The sequence below is a fragment of the Pinus tabuliformis genome, chromosome 2_1, assembly GCF_031772625.1.
Source record: "Pinus tabuliformis cultivar Carrire ecotype Pingquan chromosome 2_1, CPIR1, whole genome shotgun sequence".
Lineage (NCBI taxonomy): Eukaryota > Viridiplantae > Streptophyta > Pinopsida > Pinales > Pinaceae > Pinus > Pinus tabuliformis.
Genome location: NC_142299.1, coordinates 120,098,623 through 120,122,577, shown reverse-complemented (window position 1 = coordinate 120,122,577; position 23,955 = coordinate 120,098,623). Strand labels below are relative to the sequence as shown.

Sequence of the window (23,955 nt, the reverse complement as noted above, 5' to 3'; positions counted from 1 at the left end):
CAAGAGAAAATTGGTTGTAGCTGAGCCAAAAGCCAAGAATGCCGTAGCCGGAAACTTTGCATTCCAAATTTGCTGCTGATCTCTTTCTCTTGTTGCTGAAGTCTCCTTTGCTCACTGTTGAAAATGCCCTAACTGAAACCACTGCTCTCTTCCTCTTTTCTCCTTGCTAAAATAGTTTGTCTCCAAGTGAAACGACTTTCTCAATTGTGTGATGAGGGAATGAGGCGAGAGTCTTCTTATAACTTGAGAGAGGCATCTAGAAGCATCCACATGATATTTGTTTCGCCCAATCAAATATTAGAAGCGAAAAAAATAGAAGAAAAATCATAATATGAAGTGGAAATGCCGTCATACGGCCTGGAAACTTGTTTCTATCCGTACTGGCCATGTTTCCCTAGTGTGAAACATGCTAGTACGGTCGGAAACGAGTTTCCAGGCCGTATGGTACGCATTTCAGTTTCGTTTCCTGGCTGAAACGGACTTGGGGGTAGCGTTTCTTACAACATAGTCTAAAATGAAAGAAGTTAAAGAAGAAGAGTCAGAAAAGAATTGATTCGATTAGTAAGAGAAATGAATCTTGAGCATACCAAACAAATGAGTGACATACAGTTCAGGATGATTCAGATGTTAAATATACAACCCAAAGGTGATAACGATCCTTGGCCAAGAAGAAATCCTCGTGCTGAGCAAAGGCCTCTTGATCCTCAAATTAATATGTTCGGAAAAGAGTTCCATTTGCCTTTAAAGGATTGGATGGAAGTTATTGAAAATAGCTGTGATGTTGAAACTCTTAACTTAAGCAATATGGAAAATGAAAATGAAGATTGGCTTGAGGAGCAATCTACTTAAGACATAGGAAAATCGATTTTTGATTTTCTTAAAGCTAATCCTGGTTTCAAATTGGGAGAATGGATCAACCAAGTGAAAATATATGTACCTATCAGTCAGATGATCAAAAGTTCGTTTCAGAATAATTTGGTCACGGAAGAAGTAAAAAATTCTCCAGAAAAATTCCTAGAGATGAGCACCAAGCTCCCCCTTCCTCTGTTCCATGTGATGATTGTGCCAAGGTTGAGGAAGTTTCAGACGAAGTGTCCCCTCCCAAGAACCTTTTAGGAGAGCTTGTCGTGATGCAGTCTAACATTGGAAATTATGCTATCTTTTTTGATCCATTAGATTTGCCGAAGGATAAAATAGAGTCTGAAGATCAAATGTGGCACATGAGTTTTGATGGTGCCTTTTCAAAACCAGGTAAAGGGGCCAAAATTGTTTTAACTTCACCTCTGGGGCATGTGTTCAAATTTGCTTTCCGTCTGGAATTTGAAGCTACTAACAATGTAGCTGAGTATGAAGCTTTGTTGTTGGGCTTGGAAATAGCTAGGGACCTCAGAATAAAATCATTAACTGTGAAAGGTGACTCAGATCTGGTCATCAAGCAGGTCAAGGGTATATTCTCATGTAAAAGTGATAGACTCAAGAAGTACAGAAACACTGTATGGGATACCATTGAGTTATTCGATGCATTTGGCCTGCACATTATCCCTAGAGAAGAAAATAGTCAAGCCGATGAGCTTGCTGTAGCAGCTTCCACTTTCCAAATATCTGATAGTTTAATAAAGGATAAAGCCAAAATGGAAGTCATTTTTAGACCATCAGTTTCGGATAATGTGGAGCACTGGCAAGTATTTGATGATGAGAAGCAAATTGTCTGTTTCCTTAATCATTTGGACAAATTTGAAAATTTCCAAACTTGTTCTAAGGAAGAAGGGTCTAAACTCAAAGGGAAAGATATGGTAAATCCCACCATTGGGAATATGGTGGCCATGGAACAACTCTTCGATAGAAATGATGCCACCAAGAAAATTGATGAAAAGAAGATGGATCCTGGAGAATTCATCGAAGTAAATATTGGTTTTCCCGAAAACCCAAAGATGGTTAAAATTGGCAAAGGAACTTCTGAAGAGGAAAGGGAGGATTTAATTGATTTGCTCATCGAATATCGAGATGTCCTGGCCTTTTCTTATGATGAGCTCAAAGGTTACAAGAAGGATGTTATTCAACATACAATTCCTTTAAAAGATGAAGAGGCCAAACCTTTTAAGCAGAAACTTAGGCAAATCAATCCTAAGCTGGCCCCTCATCCAAAAAGAATTGCAGAAAATGCTTGCTGCTGGTATCATTAGACAGACTCGACATTCCTCATGGTGCTCGAACTTGGTCATTGTTAGAAAGAAGAATGGTACTATCAGGCTATGTGTGGATTTTCAAAATCTTAACTTGGCTTGTAAAAAAGATAATTATCGTTGCCCAACATGGAGAATATGCTGCAAAGGATAACCGGGTCCGGTATGATGTCATTATTAGATGGTTTTTTTGGTTATAACCAAGTTTGGGTTAAAGATGAAGATCGTCATAAGACCACCTTCACCACACCTTGGGGTACTTTTGAATATCTCAGAATGCCTTTCGGGTTAACAAATGCAAGGGCTACTTTTCAGAGGGCTATGGATTATGCTTTCAAGGGATTAATTGGCAAAATCATTGAGATCTATCAGGATGACCTCACTGTTTTCTCTAAGGATGGTAAAGCTCATATCAACCATCTAAGGCAGGTTTTTGACAAATGTCGTGAATTTGGCATATCATTAAACCCGACCAAGTCTGTTTTTGGGGTGACCGAAGGGAAATTATTGGGACATATCATTTCCAAGGATGGCATCAAGATTGATCCTGAAAGAGTTGAGGCTATTCAACAAATTCCATTACCTCATAATCTTAAGTCCCTGCAGTCTTTCTTTGGTAAGACAAATTTCCTCAGGAGATTCATTCCGAACTATGTTGAAATTGCTAAACCCATACAATGTCTTCTAAAGAAAGATGCAAAGTTTGTATGGAAAGATGAGAGTAAAAGGGGGTTTCAGGAACTTTAAGACGCTATAGCTAAAACTCATGTCTTGGTTAGCCTAGATTATTCAAAGGATTTTATGGTCTTCTCATTTGCTTCCGAAGACACTATAGCAGGTGTTCTCTTGCAGAAAAACAAAGATGGCTATGAGCAACCAATTGCTTTCATGAGCAAATCCTTGTAGAATTCAGAGTTAAAGTACAACATTATGGAAAAACAGGCTTATGCATTGGTCAAATCCCTTAAGCATTTCAGAACATATGTGGGCTATTAAAAAATTATTGCATTTGTTCCACACTCAGCTATCAAAGATATATTAACTCAAACTGATTGCTTGGGAACTCGTGCCAGATGGGTAACTAAGATTCAAGAATATGATCTTGAGATTAGACCAACCAAGCTTGACAAAGCTTGTTATAGATCCGATACCACTTGTTATAGATTTGATACAAAAATATAAGACAATGCAAATAAACCTAGAAATAATATGAAATGATTCTTTATTGATCAAAACCCTTAAGGTAGGGCAACACCATACATTCACTCCTTAAGGAAGGAGAACACTCCACAAGCCATATGCCTGTTCATACAATAATCTTTGACACCTCTCCATGTGGAGTCTTTAGCCTCTATATAGGCCTCATACATACAATACCATGGATCATTACTATGGTTCTCTCATACCATTGAACTAATACCGTGGGCCCATTACATTATTACTAACTACTTGTGGTCCCTTACATGTTATGGGTTAACCACCTTATTTATTACTATGGCCCATCCCATTATTACATTATTACCTTGGGTACCTCCCTTTGTACCCCATATTAGTCCCCCTAGGTATATAACATTCCACCCCCCTAGCATGTTTCGTCCCCGAAACATGGGAAGAACACAAATAATAAGATCTACTCAAAAGAGTATTCCACTGGTACCATGCACGTGCATCTAGCCATCCAAGAGAAAGGTGAACCCTCGATCTTGCTGGTGCCTCGCTTGCTTGAGATGGAAGTTGACCGTGGCAACTCTTTTGTGTTGATGTGTAGTAAGTGGATCTGTGCTCCTCGCTATCCGTCATGCGGGGGTTGTTGTCCTTGTGGCTAATTGGTTGCCATCTTGTTGGTTGTTTTCTTGCGGGGTGATGTGGGTGATGATATGTTGAAGTTTTAACCCACGGTGTCTTTTTCTTTAATTCACCCTTTACTGGAGCCTCACTGTTATCTGGTGCATGTTGTGGTGTCTTATCTTCCAATATTACTTCAACCACTGAGCCCTCATCTGATGTATCAGCACCTGTAACCTTTTCTGCTTCAGCCTCTGTTTGTGTTTGATTGTCAATCATCACTGGCTCATCATCTGAGATGTTAGTCCCTGGATCATCTTCTGCTTCAGCCTCCATGTACTCTCCCTGTTTATTGATGGAAATATTTTGTAATGTAATTTTCTTCTTTTTATACTAGAGTTTCAGGAATTTCTTCTGCACATTAATATTGATAGTACCCACAGATTCCATCCACGGGTATTCCAAAACAACATCCTCATTAGCCATATCTGAAGCATAAAAATCAGAATGCAATACATACTTGTCCATAGAAATCTTCAAATCTTTATAAACTTGCACTTGTTCATTATTAACCTGTGTGTGCTCCATGTGTTTTGCTGGCACTTGCAATTTTTTTGCCAAGTTGACATTTATGAGATTTTGCTTGCAACTCGGATTTATAGACACAATGATTTTCTCCTTCTGAATCAATCCCTGAACTTGCAATAAGGAGACACCAGTAGAAAATAACCTCTTACGTGTCTCATTATTTTTTCTAGCACAAGACCATTTGTCCATAAGGAGTTTTTCCAATTCTTCAGTTGAAAATTTGGACAAGTCTTTGATGCCAAGTGAGTTCCACCATATGTCGGCTTCTTCTTTCAAACTAATCGGTACTAGAGACCTCCAAAATATCCCATATTTGGACTTTAATCTTTGTATGAATTCTTCAATAGTAGGGCTATCATCTTTTCCTGTAAAATTTTCCATGAAGAGGGTTTGAGAAAAATTCACTTACTTGGCGAAAATTTGAAATGGCCACAATTCCGTCAATATTGCTCAGAATTTCTATTATGACCTATTTTCGGAAATGGAACAACCATTCTGCATTTGCCCATGTGATAGAAATCCTGATCCAGGCACTGGAATTTCAGATCTACGCTGCAACAATCCCGCCGTCATCAAAATTTCTGCAAAAAAGCGCTGATTTTAAATCAGCGATATCTTCCTCATCTGGACTCCAATTCGACTGATTTTTTTTTTGAAATTGGGTATTTTTCACCAAGAATCCAGATCTGCAATTAGATTTTGCAGATTTTGCACCAGGATGTCCAGATTTGTGCCGCGAACTCGCTGCCCCGAAAAATTCTCTGCAACCCCACTGATTTTTAAATCAGCGATATCTCCTTCATCCGGACTCCGATTTGACCGATTTTTTTTTTTGAAATCGGGTATTTTTTCACATAGAATCCAGATCTGCAATTAGATTTTGCAGATCTTGCACCAACACGTACAGATCTGATCTGCAACTCGCCGCCCCCGAAATCCTGCAAAAAATAAAAAATTTCTCCACTTTTTTGCCCAAGAAAGTGCTCTGATACCACTTGTTATAGCTCCGATACCACTTGTGATAGATCTAATCCAGAAAATATATGAGAATAGAAATAAACCTAAGAATAACAAGATCGAAATAGATAGAAATGATTCTTTATTCATATCAAACCCTTAAGGTAGGGCAACACCATATATTTACTCCTTAAGGAAAGAGAACACTCCACAAGCCATATCCCTGTTCATACAATAATCCTTGACAATATTCTCTGACACCTCTCCATGTGGAGTCTCTAGCCTTTATATAGGCCTCATACATACAATACCATGGGTCATTACCATGGTTCCCTCATACCATTGGACTAATACCATGGGCCCATTACATTATTACTAACTACTTGTGGTCCTTTATATGATATGGGTTAACCACCTTATTTATTACTATGGCCCATCCCATTATTACATTATTACCTTGGGTACCTCCCTTTGTACCCCATATTACCCCCCCTAGGTATATAATAGATATATTAACACAAAATGATTTCTTAAAAACTCGTCCAGATGGGTAACCAAGATTCAAGAATATGATCTTGAGATTAAACCAACCAAGCTTGTCAAAGGTCAAGGATTAGCTCAAATGTTGACAAAAAGTAATGAGAAAGCCTTAGAGATGGTTGTTGAGCCTTCTATCTCCCCCGAGCTTCAGAAGTTGGAAAGGATCGAATGGTATAAGGACATCATTTATTATTTGACAAATCTAACTTGTCCTGATCACTTGGTAGCCCATAAAAGGAGGGCTCTCAGATTAAAGGCATCCAAATATTGTATCTTAAAAGATGGCCTTGGATGGAGAAATCTGGATGGGATAATACTTAGATGCATTGATGAGGATGAAGCTAAGAAGCTTATCACTGAGTTCCATGCAGGATTTTGTGGAGGGCACTTTGCAGCGAAAACCACAACCCACAAGATTTTGCATGCGGGATATTATTGGCCCACCATTTTTTCAGATGTGCATAAATTTGTCAGAAAATGTCAAGAATGCCAACTTTTCACAGGAAAACAAAAATTAGCATCCTTGCCTCTCCAACCGGTTGTAGCGGAAGCTCCTTTTCAGCAATGGGGGTTGGATTTCATTGGTAAATTTAACCAAAATTCTAGTAATGGTTATTCATGGATTCTGATTGCAACAAATTACTTCACGAAGTGGGTTGAGGCCATTCCGACAAAGCATGCTACTGAGAAGGTTGTCATGGACTTTATTGAGAATCACATCATCACTCAATTTGGTGTTCCAACCAAGATCATGACTGACAACGCCAAAGCCTTCAACTCTTCCAAATTTTCTTCTTTCTGCTTCAAGTATGGTATTATTCTATCTCATTCTTCAAATTATTATCCCTAAGGAAATGGTCTGGCCGAATCAAGAAATAAAAATTTAATCACCATCATTAAGAAAATTTGGGGGAGTAATAAACAATCTTGGGACAGTAAGATCAAGTATGCATTATGGGTAGACATGATCACGAAGAAGACGGCTAATGGAAAAAGTTCGTTTGAGCTTGTTTATGGTTTGGAAGTAACCTTGCATGTTCACCTCAAGCTTCCTGCTTATCAACTACTTCAGCATTTTACAATAGACAAAGATGCAGTACAGAAAAGAATAGATCAGATAATGGAACTTGATGAGGCCCGCAGAGATACTTTTGATAACATATGTCAGAGCCAGTCCAGAATAAAAGAAGGATTCAACAAGTCTGCACGAAACAAATCTCTACAGGTCGGAGATATGGTATTATTATGGGATCGTAGGAATGAGAAGCCCGACAATTATGGAAAGTTCGACAGTCTATGGCTTGGGCCTTATATTATCAGAGGAATCGCTGGTACAAATTCTTTCTATCTCAATACTTTGGAGGGCGATCCTGTGGATCTGCCAACAAATGGACAGATGCTGAAATTATACTACAGAGATGACATCTGATGCCATGGGGCATCGTTTGTATAGTATCTCTAACCCTATCCCTTTTATTTCATGTCATTACATAGTTTTATTTCATGCATTTACGATTATGTCTTTCATATTTTAGTTTGTTAGAGTAGATTTTTCTATTCTAGCAGGATTGACTATGTATGCATAATGATTTCGATTTTGAATGGATATCTATTTGATGGAATTCTATTTTCTTGGATGCAGGATTTTGGGGTTCTCACGTTACTTCATGAAAGCAACGTGTCCCCATATGTGTGAAAAATTCGGTGACCCGAATCCCTACGACAACCACTGATTAAATTTCTCCTACTCGTTAATTTCTGAATCAAGTTATTTACAGTGTTACATGATAAACATCGAAATAAAATCTACTGCAGCCTTCACAACATAAAATACTGCGGAAACAAAATACTGCACAGGAGAGAAATAAACACACACACAATTACACCGTTGTTTTTGGACAAACCGACTCACAAACATCCTTGGAAAAACCCAATGTGGGAAAACCAGTGCAACAATTGAGGGTTTTAATTACTAAGCAGTAGTTTTCTGAGTACAATTCATTGGATGCCCAAGCTGGCTATCCGATACAGAGAATAAACTGGCAAAGAGGTAGTGAGAAAACATCTCACACTATCATTGAAGATGCAACCCTGATCTGGGCTCTGGATGAGCTGCCCTAGTGCTACAACCCACTGAAGCATCACTCTGTCTCTGCACCATCTCCTGTTGCGTTGCTGATGTCTGGCTCTGCTGCCCATCAACTCCTCCGCAACTCTAATTATTGCATCCATGCTGCTGCTAACTTTGTTGAATTGTTGCCAACAATGCATTTGCACTGCAACCTTCTCCAACTACTGCTGCTGCAACTGCAACAACTACAACGACAAAGCATCCAAAAGACTGAACCAACTGTGGTCAGTATGATACATCTGTCACCTGAGTCCTGACTGTTGCTAGACTCTATGTTGCTGCTGACTCTGCATTGTGCTAACTGCACTACTTCCAGCTCTACTCTGCGCTGCTTAGTCTCTGACTGCTACTAGCTACTGCATCTGCCACTCTGGCACTTGACTGTACCACCTGCCATTGCATGCTATGGGCTCCTGTAGAAAGGTATTGATTCATGAGGTGGATCTCCTCAAGGATCTTGCCCATCCTATAGCTCTATGGGGCTATAACTCCAAATTACCCCACCTTACCCTTGGAGGTAACTCGGTGATCATGGAAAATTCTTCCTCCAATTTGGAGGACAGCTTATTGATCTCATTGGATGCAACCTGTTGATCCCGCTTCTCCTCCTTGTCCTTTTTTCCGAGAGGACATTGAGTGCTGTAATGGTCAAGCTCACCACGCCTGAAGCACTTGACCTTGGAAATGTCCTTCTTGCTCCTGCGCTGCTCCTGCTGCCCCTTGGATGCGAGGGCCACATCTTCCTCTTCCTTTACTTGTTTCATCCCATTGTTGCTGCTAGCACCATTGATGTTGCTCTTCACCAGATCTCGCCTCATCTCCTCCTGCTGCAGATTAGCTCACATACGATCTCATTTTAGCAGTTTTTCTCTGCCCAGGATACTCTGGACAAAAAGTCGCTATTCTTCGGAAACACTGTTCAAAGCTAATCGCACCAATTCTGTAGGCTGGGGTGCTGACCTTGCTGAAGACAGCGAGTCCCAAACATCCTGAAGCCTAGTAAGGAAGAGGTCTATACGCTCCCCTTTCTACATCTTCGTGCATCTCAACTTCTCCTCAAGATACATCTTACGCTGCTCGGAAAATCCTTTGTACAACATAGCTAGTGCCTCCCACATCTTCCGCGCTGTATCTTTGCCAACTATGTGAGATACCACGTGATCTCGAACCCCATCGAGAATCAACTTCTTATCTTTCGCCATCTCCTTCTTGTACTTCTTAAGCGGTTTTGCATCTGCGGGTATAGCTACCACACTATCGATGTAAGTCTTGGGATCATGTTCTTCTAGAAGGCAGAAAATTCTAGCCTTCTAGATCACATAGTTGGAGGCTCCGTCCAATTGATCTTGATCTCTCAACCTTGTTGATGCCATTTATCTGAAAATTGTCAAACTCCTCGTCTTCTCCTCTACGCAGCTGCTGTTGAGTTATTCACACTCCCTTCTGGAATGAGAAATCCTGCACATAGCTACTGTTGTTCTGCTAGGAAAATTTGAACTTCTTGGCTAGAAGTTCCTTGAGGAAAGAGTTCCCTCAGTGTGTGATCTTCCTTCCTTTTGACGCTATTTGCACTAGCAAATTGTTGCAAAATTTGCGTCCCATCTGAAGATCTGCTCTGCAAGGAAACTGCTGTTACTCCCTCTGCCTCTGGTACTCTTCGATCTGGAAAATTTTATTTTTTGTCGACTCACTCAGAGAAGTAAAATTTCCATGAAAAACTGACCCTCCTGGCCAAGGAAATACGCTGCCCTTGAGGGTTTTGAATTGCTGTCTACTTAGAAATTCGAACCTCCTTCTCCCTTTCTGCTCTGAGCTCTTTGGCTTACGAACTGTGCTCCGATACCATGTGAAAAATTCGGTGACCCAAATCCCTATTGCAACAGCTGATTAAATTTCTCCTACTTGTTAATTTTTGAATCAAGTTATTTACAGTGTTACACAATAAACATTGAAATAAATCTACCGCAGCCTTCATAACATAAAATACTGTGGAAGCAAAACATTGCACAAGAGAGAAATAAACACACACAATTACACCGTTGTTTTTGAACAAACGTCCCCGGAAAAACCCAATGTGGGAAAATCGGTGCAGCAGCCTAAGGGTTTTAATTATTAAGCAATAGTTTTCTGAGTACAAATCATTGGATGCCCAAACTGGCTTATTCGATACAGAGAATAAACTGGCAAAGAGGTAGTGAGAAAATATCTCACACTATCACTGAAGATCTGACACTGATCCGGGCTCTAGATGAGCTGCCCTATGCTATCTCTGCACAGTCTCTGCTTGGGCTCACGTAGTCACTGCGTCACAGCTCAAGGGATTGCTCAACCTCTCCTTCTGATCTTTTGCCTACTGGAAACTTGACTCCCTGGCCTTCCAGACTGACACCTCGACTTCTGGCTCTGGATCTCCACTACTCCCCAACAAAATTGCAGACTCCCTAGGAATCACTCCGCTGCCTTCTCTACCTTGCACTCATCGGGACTGGAAAATCCCCTCCGGTCTACTATCCCTGCCACTCACTCCAAGAAGATCACTCGATCTCTCTCCGTCAACTCAGCGTTGCTACTCTTGAAAAATTCGATCATTAGATCTCATTATCTCAGTGTGTTCTCCAAGTGCCCATCAAGCTCCTTATAATCTCTCGTTGGAGGACCAATGGCCAAAATTAAAACATATTGAAGGGTTAAGATTAACTGGTAGTTGATTCTCGTCTTTATCTTGAAGATTCACACCAGATTTAATTAATACCCTTTAGTTAAGCAGATTTCCTAAGTTTAGACTTAGGAATACATTAAAAATGATTAATTATTCTAATTAAACTATCTCTAGGTGGTATTTTCCCAAACGATTCTGGGTCTTGGAGAATGCATGTGTCTTAGCCTATGTGCAAAATCTTGAGGCTAAACCACATCCGATGTTATAGAAATCAACAATATGGAGCCAGATGTTGCACTCATTTTGTCAAAGTTCCGAGGAAGCAGATGTAACATATTTTTCTTCAAAGGATTGAGATCATTAGCCATCAACACTATGTTATTGTAAACCCATTCTGCAATTTTTGAATGTAAATGATGCTAGTAAGGCCATGAATGTATGTAACAACCTAGGTAAACCTATTATTTTGACGATGATTTCATCCTAGGAGGTTTTTCATCCCATTGACTCATTTGTGTTTCTAAACATAGATGGTCGGCAAAGTTTTTCCTTCGAACCTCACCCCAAAGTTCGGGTGAAATTTTTCGTCAAAGTCTCAGGTGAATCCTAGTGTTTTAATCGAGTCTTATGTAAAAGTGGGTTGGGAATAATTTAAGCTAGTTGGCTAAATTATTTTCTTACAGATCACTTGGTCTACTAGATCATATTATGTCACAGAATTGGGTAACTTATTTGAATGTCTATACCAAATGGTGTTCCTCTTTGAGAGTTGAAAATGTAATTATCTTATGTAAAAAATATTTTAGTGCATGGTCCCTCATACTTAGACTCTATGACTAAAATATTAGAGAATAGAAAAAATATTAATCCCCTCAAGTGTCAATTAATTATTTTTTCTCGCAAAAATAAATTAAAATCCTATGCCTTAAATTTAATTAATTAGAGTAAAAGTTAAAGTTTTAGAGAAATTAAATTCTCTAAGTGGAAAAATTTGTGGGTATCAAAAGAATTAATTTTTGAAGGTCCCCACCAAGGGAATATTGGATATTTCAAGAAAAATTAGACCCTTGGACCTTGGTGTTTAAGTCAAACTCAAAATTTTGATGAAATTAGCTCAATATAATTAATTTTGAGCTAATTAAAAAGGGATTTAATGAGAATTTCGAAAATCCCTCAAAATAAATATTTTCAACTGCAAAGTTTGAAAGATCATCAACGATTTATCAATGACCAAGATTATTTTGACGAGGATCAAGTCAATTAGCCGTTATTTTTCCACTTGGAGTATTTATCTATATATAGAGAGTCATTTGTATGTCAAACCATCTGATTTTTGGTTAAGGAATTGTTGCAAAAGAATTGATGGAACACTACAGTCCTGTGTTGAAGAATCTAGGGCAAAGTAGTGTAGCATGATTCTTCGTTACTTGATAACAATTTGTGAAGTCTTTTTACTTTTCTTGTTAGCTTATTCTTCTTCTTATTATTATTAGTGCATATGTGTGTACTTCATCAAACTGCTACCAAAACATAAAAACAAGAACACAAGATGTTGGCTCTCTGCCAGGGCCAAAATCTCTCTACTCTTGAGAGGAAAACCCTTTAGTGAATTTCTTTTATTGAAGCTTCTATTGATCAATTCCAAACCCTAGACCCTTGACAAAGAGATCATCCAAGCACAAGTCAAGTCTTCACTCCTTTTTGCACCTTATACCTCGACACTTCTTCCGGCACTTTGTCTTCCAATTAGAGTCCTTTCACCTTAGAGAGATGGGCTCCTTCACTAGGCTTGGGAATCCTTGGAGGCCTGATCTCTTACCCAAACAAAGGACTGTCAGCTACTGTCATACCCTAACTACACCTCGCATGTGTGACTGTTTCTAGCCCTAGAAACAGTCCTTTATACTTCGGTTTTATGCTTCCTTACTTTGCTTGAGAGTCCTCCTTCCACGTTGGAGTAGGAGGCCTTGTAGGCCTAGTTTCAGCCCCAAACAAAGTGAGATATGCAACTGTGATTTTACTGTTGTGATAACTGCAGGTTGTCCTTCATTTCCTCGCACGTGTGGCTATGTATGCCCTAGGATATAGTCTCTTAACCTTCCCTGTTTCTCCTTCTCTCTTCGCTGCCCTAACAAACCTTTCATCTCGGCTTCCTTTTATCTTCTTGTCTTCTCTTTGCTTGCAGATTTCAAAGCCCAAGTTGTACGTTATGTTTGGAGTGGACAACCTTTATAAATAAAGGATTGTCCCTCCACTTAAGTCGACTTGTAGGCCGACTTGACTAGCTGCTAGTAGGCTGACTTATAGAGTGGACTTCGGATGGTTCTTTGGTGGAGTTGTATGCTTGAATGAGCTTCTTGATGGTGCCATTGCTTGGAGGAGACTTGTGACTTTGCTTGGAGGTATTCTTTTGATCATAATACACATACATACAAGTTATAACATGCCCTTAATGTCTTCAACTTATTCTTTTGACTATTTGACTCACCTATAGCACTTTAAATAGTGCTAGAGCTATTTCAATGAGCAAGAAACTCATTGACATATATTATAAAAATAATATTTCTTTTTCTTGAATAAATACAAATATCAAAAGTACATCTATGAAGACCAAACCTAGTTACTTTCCTTCAACATCCCGCTGGGTACGTCTATTTGAATCATAATAAAGACTTTGAGGTGCAATTCATGGTGTTCAATGTTCATTGATTTGTGGTATGTGTTGGGTACGGGCTTTCCTATATTGTGCTTATTAATTGTAAAATTTATTTTTCACTAGATGGGGATAAAGTCATTCTATTGATAGATTTTGAGTTTATCTTAGATGATTTGATTTGCCATATGTTTAACAAATTTTCTTGAGAAAATATATAGTATTTACAGATTCCCTAGTCCTTGGTCCCCAAGTTTACAAACTATGGGTTAACTTCGCTAAGGCTAGAGTGTGCATTAATTTTCCAAAGTATTATTAGCCATTTATCAAAGAAAATTTCATTTTTTTTTTTCATTTCTCAAAATTTTCTTAAACCCTTGTATATTTGTAAATTTTGTAAATAGATTTGTAAAATAATTTTGTAAATTATTTTCTCTAATTGGGGTTTTGGGGTTTTAAGATTTTTTGTATATATTGGGGTTTTGAGTCTTTGTAAATCTATTTGTGCAGGTGAGATCAAGTGGAGGAAGCTGGAATAGATCTAAATCTAGGTCTTTGAGGGTAAGATCTAGTCTCTAATTTTTTTTGCAGGGCCAACCATTAAATAAATTGAGCAAAATTTCAGATCTTAAGGAGATAATTTTTTTTTTAAGTTGGGGTTTCATTTTTAAGCTTTCTCGGGTGGAGATCTAAGCCCTCCAAGACCAGCGTCCTCCTTTCTAGCCTCTGCATTAGCCAATTAGCCCTCTACGTCATCTTTTTAGCCCATTTCAGGGTTGACTGTAAGCCCTAGCGGTGTCAGCCTCCCTTTTTACCCTTTGTGTCAGAGTTCTAGGGCCTTTTTAGGCTCGGCCGTGAGGCCTCGAGGCCTCGACCTCTCTTTGCAACCCTCCTTCCCTAGGCTGTGGCTCTTGTGGAGCCCACGACAGCCCTTTAGGGCTGCTAACCCTAGCCACAAGCCCAAAGAGGGCTTCCTCCTCCCTGCATCCAACCTTTTGGGCTTTCTCCCTCTTCCTTAGGCCTCCTCCTTGAGCCGCTAGCCTTTATTGGCCTCCTTCCTCATTTCGTGATCCTCTTTGGCCTCTTTTCCCTTGCCCTTCGCTCCCTTCTAGCCCTAGTTTGACCTCTGAAATTTTTGAGACTGAATACTTGGTGGTTTTGCAAGAGAAAGTTGCTCAAAATTGATGTTTTTAGGTTGCATGAGCATTGGAGAAATTTTGGCAAAGTTGGACAAGTAATCTACAAGGCCTTGGGCCTAGGGTTTGCTCTCTAAACCCTCATATCCTCACTGTTTTACTACAACTGTAAATTCATCTTCATAACAGTGATAGAAGTGCCCTAAAAACACATCTAATTGGTCAAAATACTCTAAAATTGCAAAATAATTTTTTCCTAAATTTTTGGCCACTTTGGCATTGAAGATCTAGCCTAAATCTACATTTTTGCTTGCTGGAAATTCTCTGCATAATCACTGTATCAGATTTGATATTTTCTGAATAACACACTTTAAAGAGCTTAAAAATCATATTTTTCAGTTTGGCAAGCTATCTCTAAATTTTGGGCATGTTTTAGCATTTGTTGTAGCATTGATAGCTCACCATCTACATCTTTTCTTATTGCTGTAACAAGTTCTTTTAGATCTGATGTAATTCTGAATATTGCATCTTAAGTGGACTAAAATCCATAGTTTTACTTTGGCAAGTTGTTGGGCATCTTAGTGATTATATCCAATTGCTACATGCTTGTTGTCTCTTGAATCTAAAGTGTTTTTCTTACTGCTGTCATAGGACTAATAAGCACTGAAAACTTCTAAAGTATTACTGCTGATTTTGGTTATTGGAAATGTAACATTCGCTTGTCTTGTCCTAAGTTATAAGAATTTCCAATTTTTGCACTTAAATCACTCATGTCTCTAAGCTCTAATCTTGTTGATAGTTCAAGTAATTTTGGGCATTTGAAATCTAATTGGAATTGTGACATTGGCATAAGTTCATTGTTAATCTTCATTGGAATATCTTTAGTATTTGTAATTGGCATCTTGAATCAGTGGCTAATTGATAAGTGGATAATTTGCTCTAAGTTCTTGTTATCAATTGGTGTTGAACATTGATACTTGTATCCTTAAACACTTGTCTTGTTTTAAGATTGTTTTCCAATTATCGTTAAGTACTCTTGTCATTGAAGGCTAATCACAAATATAAGTACTTAAAGACTTAACCAATCTTAACTCAAGAGACTTCACTCATAATCATTGCATAAGCATTTTAGTCTTAGCTTTGAACTTAATAACTTACCTCAAAGCATAAGCTTGGTTGATAGACTCCTAGGACAATCCTCTCTCATTTAGCTTGAGGGATTCAACCTTTCTTAGTGGTTAATATAGTGACCTTGCAGTTGTTAGAGCCACAGTGTTTGTAGCGCCGGAGGCACTGGGTGGTTGGAATACCGGCGGAAGTATCGTTAATCAAACTTTTGTTTGTTTCCCTTGGCTTCCATCCCACAACCTACTCTGAAGACTGTTTCTTAAAACAGTTATGGTAAAGGGTCCGTTTAGACTAGGCATATAATCTAAAATTAACCAAGATCCCTGCATCACACTTAGGACTTAGGAGTTGCATCTCATATATGTTAGTCAATCATATAAGCAACAGTTGTCCATTCGGTTACTTGGTCATAATTTTTAATAAGCAAGAACTTTTGACTCCTTAAGGCACTAGTCTCAATTCTAAATCTAATTGAATCCTTAAGCTTGCTAAATTTTCACCAAGTAGCTAAGCCACTCAGCTGTGTCTCTCGGGCAAGTTGGTTCCCAACTTTCTTTCTATCATCTCATTTCCATAGGGACTACCCCCCATAGCTTGCTGTTGGGAGACAACTAAAACGGAGTGGGTGGGAATTAGAGTGACATCCCCTATCCTGAGCGGTTGTTGCGGTGCTTGTACAATTTGAGCGACAACAAAACCCATTTTGAGTGCTTTGACAACTTTTGAGGGCTTAGTAGGCATTTTCTAATGCTTTTTAACTCATTCCTAGACACTTTATAAATTCCTCATTGTTGTGGTCCTACAATGTTTATTTGGTATAGTATGTATGGAAATCATAGATACGTTAAGAGATACGGAGGCTAGTGACAATGTTGCTCAAATCGCATTAGAATATCCATATGTGCTCTTATTGTTGTGAATGCACTCGATTATGTTGGCTCCATGGCCTATTAAGATTCTTTAGCACATGGTAACAATCGTACTTTGATTGCTAACCTACCCACTCAGGAAAACAACAAAATTTTAATCTTTATCAAAACTGAATAATATGGTAGCAAGTAAACATATTCAAAACATAAATTGTTACTCTTGAAAGAAAAAAATTGACTAAAAGCTTCCACCTCCACATTTGATACACTACATCATACACTTAAATTGAAATGAATAAAACCTATGTCCTTGCCTTCTCCTTTATACACTAGGAGGTACAATGAATGTGGACTCATGCATAATAGTGTCCTAATTGGAAAGAACCTAAACCTTAGATCTATTCTTGGACTTGGGATTAACACCTTGAACCTGTATGAAAGAACTATTCTTGGGAAGGTGTCCCCATGTTTGGAGAGTACAAGTATGCATGCATGCATCTCTCTCTTCTAGGGATCTACACCCCATTTATTCTTGGAAACTGTCTACATGCTTAACAACCTAACTAACTATGCATGCAATTGCTAACTAAAGCAATCTTTAAAATATAAGTGAATCGCTAAATATAAAAAGTATCTAAAATTAGGATGGCACATGCACCCTCTCTCTCTCTCTCACTCCCCTCCATAGATGCCCCTATACCTTAATTGTTGATGTATGGAATTGTTTAAGGAGGACATACTATTGTTGTTGTCATTAAGGCTATTGTATGAAATCTTTGTTGGAGTACTTGACATTGGATCTTCTCTGTATGTTCCTAGATCTTCTTTGCATGCATCTAGATCTTCTTTGCTTGTCACTGTCATTATTAGTGCTTTGTTGGACACTTCTAAAGGTACTAAAGGTCCAACACTTCCTCTTGTTGAGGAAAGTGTTCTCGCTGAACACAAGACACTCCCTCTATCTGTGGAATCTCCCCTTTTCCCGGGGCTTTGTCAAATAGTTGACCATCAATAAACTTGAAGAAACATGAATTTTGATCATTGCATCCTTATGTACTTTGAACTATTGTTAGAATCTTCAAGGTGAAAAACCTTTTATACAAGGAGCATTGCATCAAGAACTTGCTAACCTCCTTTGTCCTTGATGCAGTCTTCACTAGTCAAAACTTTCTCAGATGATCATAAATGGTTTGGCACTATTATCCCTTGACATTTAGGGATAACTAGAGGATTTTTTTCACTTGTGATTTTCATCACAATCAATAGTTCCATAAGTGGGATTTATGGTTTCCCATGAACATTTGCCCAAAGATGCTCCTTACATTTACTTAGCTTACTTTCATTTTTGATTATGCATATGAGGCTTGATATATTAAAGCCTATGTCACCTAGTTCAAGTTTGAATTCAAGTTCGATGACCTTGAAGTTTGAAGAAAATTCGACAATGAAAATTTGAGAATAAAATTCAACATGTTACAAAATTTTGAAATATATATGAAAAATTTGTTTCTCTCATTAGAAAACAAACCATCTAGCAAGGCATTATTTAATTATTAGAAGTGCATATTGTGTATATATAAATTGACTTATAACAATCACTAATACACCATAATTATGGAGATATGCCTGTGTATGCTAAATTTTCTTAGGGCTATATTGTACTTTGCTTTAGATAATTGAATTTCTTCACTTGCATATTAAATTCACCCAATAGCATCATATCCTTATTCAATTTTACAACATTATTCCACAACATATGCAATTATATAGAAAGAACAACATCATCATCAATGCAACAGAACATAAAGGAACAATAGAAGAAAAACATTCACACATAGAGAGACAAAGATTGGTTGGAGACCAGGGCAAAACGCACTACGGGGAAAACCCTTTCAAATTCTTGTTATTATTAGATTGCCATTGAATGATTCATCAAAAGAGGGAGTACAATGATCCATATCTTCATCCATACAACTATCCATCAAAAACAACTAAACAACATCATTAGATGAATCCAACAATATGCAATTATATAGAAAGAACAATATCATCATCAATGCAGCGGAACATAAAGGAACAATAGAAGAAAAGCATTCACACATAGAGACACAAAGATTGGTTGGAGACTAGGGCAAAACCCACTACGGGGAAAACGCTTTCAAATTCTTCTTATTATTAGATTGTCATTGAATGATTCATCAAAAGAGAGAGTACAATGATCCATATCTTCATCCATACAACTATCCATAAAAAACAACTAAACAACATCATTAGATGAACCCAACAATATGCAATTATATAGAAAGAACAACATCATCATCAATGCAGCGGAACATAAATGAACAATAGAAGAAAAACATCCACACATAGAGACACAAAGATTGGTTGGAGACCACGGCAAAACCCACTACGGGGAAAACCCTTCAAATTCTTCTTATTATTAGATTGTCATTGAATGATTCATCAAAAGAGAGTACAATGATCCATATCTTCATCTATACAACTATCCATCGAAAACAACTAAACAACATCATTAGATGAACCCAACAATGCCAATAATCAAAACCTTGCTTCAGAAGCCTGTGGTCAACTGTCACTATCTGCGATCAACTGCTAAACACTGTTGTCAACAGAGGAAATCTTCGATCAACTGTAAAATTCAACCCTTAGGTCCCAACCACAGGGATGACGTGATGTGTGTGCAACTGAAAGGCTTTAACAACATAGATGAGCTGACCTGCATATGGTTGCAGCCGAAAATTGCTTGTGACAAGCCTGCGGCCAGAAACCAAAACCTTAGCACACGTGTGAGCTTCGAACCTTGCAATCTCGGACTTGTGCGAATGAACTTCCACGAACCATCTGTTGATTTGTGGTAGCATCAGATGTGCTCTAGCCATGAAAATTGGTGGAGAGGCTAACACACATGAGATCTCCAAGACCCAGGAATCGTTTGGGGAAATTCTACCCGGATGAAAAGATATTATAATAATTAATATTTTTAATGGGGTTCCTAAGTCTAAACTTAGGAAAATTAAAATATTAATGTGTATTAATATAAAATGGGTGAGAAAGTTCTAAATAACAAGGATAAAGCCAGTTCTAATCTTAGCTGTTGATTAGGGACTTAATCTCGGCCGTTGATTCGTCAACAGGAAAAATATAAGAGGAGGCTTGAGGGTCAGTTGGAGATACACCAAGTTGATCAGTCAGTTCGATTTTCTAGGGCGAGGTTTGCTGAGAGAATTGAGCCAGTGATTTGTTGCAGCGAGGGGCAGTTCGGCAAGAGGTTGAGAATACATAGTAGAGAGAGTGCCAGAGAGAGTGTAGAGGCAGCCTAGGCTGACGCAGAGGTTTGGAGGGCCAACACTATGGACGCAGGAGGCCGAGAAGCTGACGTAGAGCTGACACAGAGCTGACGCAGAGGCTAACAGAGCTGACATTGGGCAGAGGGAGCTGCATTGTGGTGTTTCTGTGGGGCACACTGAGAGCTGAGAGGCAGACCCAGAGCTGTAGAGGGTGACGCAGTCCATGGAGAGTGACGCAGTTCCGGAAAGAAGAAGAAGCTTGGAGCAGCGTTCGCTGTCCAGTTGAGGAACAATCGAAGTCAATGTGGGGTCAATCATCCGGTTGCTGATTAGACAAAATATCTGTCTCTGGAGCAAGGTACTTCTGCCAAGGAAAATCTCTGAAGGCTGAGCCATTTCTGGCACCTTAGTTGTATTCAGAAAACTGCATAATAATAAAACCCTCATATCTGCTGCATCGGTTTTCCCGCATTGGGTTTTTCAGGGGACGATTTTCCAAAAATAACGGTGTCCCTTGTGTTGTCTCAATTATTTTAGTTGTTGATCTGTATATGTGTGAAGGCTGCATCTGTGTTTATTTCGATGTTTATATCAATAAATAACTTGTTAAAGTAAAGAACGAGTAGGAGATAATAAACCAGATAATGCAGTAGGGATTTTTGACTTGTTTGATTTAGAAATTTCCACATGGTATTAGAGCGATTGTAGATCACAGGAAGACTGAAGACACCAGTAGAAATATGAAAATTTGCAGCACAAGCAGCTGTCTCGAGAGACAGAGTTGTTCCAGAGCAGAAGCAGCAAGAGAAGAGGTGACCCAGAGCCTGCGTCAACATTTCGAACCAAGGAAAGGGCTAGCGTAGAGGCAGCAAGAGGCAGAATAGGCTCACGAAGAGTCACGTCATCCTGCTTAGCCAGGTAGGATTGACGCAGTTGGCCAGAGGAGCAGATTCAACCTTTGCCAGGATTGTGTAGAGCTTGAAGGGCTCATATTCTTCGGTTGCAAGGGCTTGGGGAGCTGCGAGCAGATTGTGATTTGAGGAGCTGGTGGGATGCTGTTTTTGTTGGTGCAGAACAATGTCTAAGGAGACGGAACCAAGGTAGAGGGAAATCACTACCTCGACGGATTTCTAGCCAAGAAATCCAGATCTGAGTTGTAGTTGCAGAGGAGGATTGGAGATGAGCGGTTCGACAGTTGGCTAGAGGATTTCCAAGAGGGAAATCAGGACTCAAAGGGAGTCTAGAAGAAAACTTCTAGGAGGGAAGTCGAGACTCAGAGGGAGTCCAGAAGAGGAGCTGAAATGGTAGTAAACGGATTGAGGGATTGGGATAGGTTGGACGGGGCTTCCAACTTTGTCATCTAGAAGGCCAGGATCCTAGTAGTCCTGGATCGACATCGTATCAAGGACTATGCCTTGAAGGTAGTGGCCATCCTAGTTGACCCAATTGAGAATGAGAAGTATGAGGAGGCGATGGCGAGGGCAAAGTGCATGATCCTAGACTAGGTCAAAGATCATGTCATGCCACATATTACTGAGAAGAACACAACAAAGGAGATGTGGGACACCCTGACCTCCTTATTCTAGGGATCTTCCGTGTAGAGGAAGATGCTATTGGAAAACCAACTGAGGGCATATCAAATGAATAAGGGAGCGCAGATAGATCCGTTCCTTCTCAGATTGCAGGAGATTCGTGACCAACTTACTTCTGTGGGGTCTACACCGGATCCAAAGTTCATGGTCAGGACTGCCCTGAATGCAGTCTCCAAGAACTGGGAAATATTTGTCCAAAGTATATTGGGCAAGGCTACTCTTCTCGGTTGGGAGGAGATGTGGGCAACTCTTCGACAGGAAGAGCTCAGGAGGTTAACAAAGGTGGAGAGTAGCGAGAAAGGAGTCCGAATCAAGGAAGAGGAGGAGGAGGATGCAACTCTCACATTTGCGGGACAACAGGGGCTACATAAGCGAAAAAGAAGGATATCTCCAAGGTGAAGTGCTTCCATTGTGGGGAGCTGGGTCATTATGCATCCCAGTGTCCCAAGAAGAAAGGCAAGGGAGAAGCTTTTGATTTGAAGGAAGCTCTAGCAAATGTTGAGCAGGAGGTCGAGAATGATGACGATGTTACCATGAGTGCTCATACACCTCTAGAGCAGAGGTGGAGTGACATCGCGCTGTAGTGAGGAGGACTACAAAAGATGGAGGGCACAATCCTTGAGGTACCCAAACTCTTGGAACACATCCGGCTATGGGAGCCCTTAAGGACAATAGCATGATGACATGTGTCGGGTGGAGCAAGGTGTGATGGAGCAGTAAGGTAGTGCTTGAGTGCATAAATCTGAGGCAGCGTAGTGGAGGTTGTAGCAGTGCGAGAGGCACAAAGGTGTTTGCAACAACACAGTGGCAACAGAGGGAACACATGATAGCAGTTGAGGTAGCTTCAGCATCACGAGGCTTCCAGACTGACCAGGTTATCAGTGATGGGGTGAAGTCAGTTACTTCTCGGTAATTGAGTTGTAGTGCAGCAGTTAGCACTGGCAGTGCTATGGGCAACATGTTGAGAGGGAGCTACAGTACAAATGTAGCAGTGGCAGTGTCATGGGAAGCAGTACAGGAAGCAACAATGCAGTGGATTTGAGGCAGCAGGACAAGCATTAGCACAGGTATCGATGTGGAAGATCAGTGTGATGTTTCTATGATGAAGCATTACTAGAGCACATTCCTTGTTAAGGAGGAGTGTTTATTTGTGGTAGCATCAGATGCGCTCTAGCCATGAAAATTGGTGGAGAGGCTGAAGCACATGATATCTCCAAGACCCAAAAATCGTTTGGGGAAATTCCACCCGGATGAAGAGATATTAAAATAATTAATATTTTTAATGGGGTTCCTAAGTCTAAACTTAGGAAAATTGAAATATTAATGTGTATCAATATAAAATGGGTGAGAAAGTTCTAAATAACGAGGATCAAGCCAGTTCTAATCTTAGTTGTTGATTAGGGACTTAATCTCGGCCATTGATTCGTCAACAGGAAAAGTATAAGAGAAGGCTTGAGTGTCAGTTGGAGATACACCAAGTTGATCAGTCAGTTCAATTTTCTGGGGCGAGGTTTGCTGAGAGAATCGAGCCAGTGATCTGTTGCAGTGAGGGGAAGTTTGGCAGGAGGCTGAGAATACATAGCAGAGAGGCAAAGAGAGTGTTGGAGAGACAGCGTAGAGGCAGCTTGGGTTGACGCAGAGGCTTGGAGGGTCAGTGTTGAGGATGTAGGAGGCCGAGAAGCTGATGTAGAGGCTAGTAGAGCCGACGCTGGGCATAAGGAGTTGCGCTGTGGTGGTTTTGTGGGGCAGACTGAGAGTTGAGAGCTAGACGCAGAGCCATAGAGGATGACGCAGTCCTTGGAGAGTGGTGCAGTTCCGGAAAAAAGAAGAAGCATGGGGCAACTTTTGCTGTCTAGCTGAGGAACAATTGAAGTCATTGTGGGGCCCATCATCCGGTTGCTGATTAGCCAGAATATCTGTCTCCGGAGCAAGGTACTTCTGCCATGGAAAATCTCTGAAGGGTGAGCCATTTCTAGCACCCTAGTTGTATTAAGAAAACTGCATAATAATAAAACCCTCATATCTGTTGCACCGATTTTTCCGCATTGGGTTTTTCCGGGGACGATTATCCAAAAATAGCGGTGACCCTTGTGTTGTCTCAATTATTTCAGTTGTTGATTTGTATATGTGTGAAGGTAGCATTTGTGTTTATTTCGATGTTTATATTAATAAATAACTTGTTAATGTAAAGAACAAGTAGGAGATAATAAACCAGATAATGCAGTAGGGATTTTTGACTTGTTTGATTCAGAAATTTCCACACCATCTCATACCTGTGTGAGCCAAACCAAAGAAAGAAGAAGAATGATCATAATGATGATGTAGAAATGAGGTTGAAGTCACTTGTATTTATAGGATTCCAAGAGTGTCCAATTTGCTTTAGTGCCAATATGATCAAATGTGCACATGTGGGCTTTAATTAGAAA

The 23,955-nt window shown here is 39.6% G+C and overlaps 2 protein-coding genes across 6 annotated transcripts in view; both read left to right on the top strand.

Annotated features, from left to right (window-relative positions):
- Positions 1–23,955, top strand: part of LOC149199062 (putative phosphopantothenoylcysteine decarboxylase) — a 229,101-nt gene that overhangs the window by 71,700 nt on the left and 133,446 nt on the right. For 3 of the 5 annotated variants that reach the window (XM_089402267.1, XM_089402265.1, XM_089402263.1), the window contains exon 2: positions 14,007–14,057. The exons of the other annotated variants lie outside the window; for them this stretch is intronic. The gene's annotated coding sequence lies outside the window, so the exon portion shown is untranslated. The remainder of the gene's footprint in view (positions 1–14,006; positions 14,058–23,955) is intronic. 5 annotated transcript variants of the gene reach the window in all.
- LOC149199063 (uncharacterized) lies at positions 7,018–7,482 on the top strand. Its single transcript, XM_089400449.1, has one exon. It carries the CDS (start codon positions 7,018–7,020, stop codon positions 7,480–7,482), a length of 465 nt encoding a protein of 154 aa, XP_089256575.1.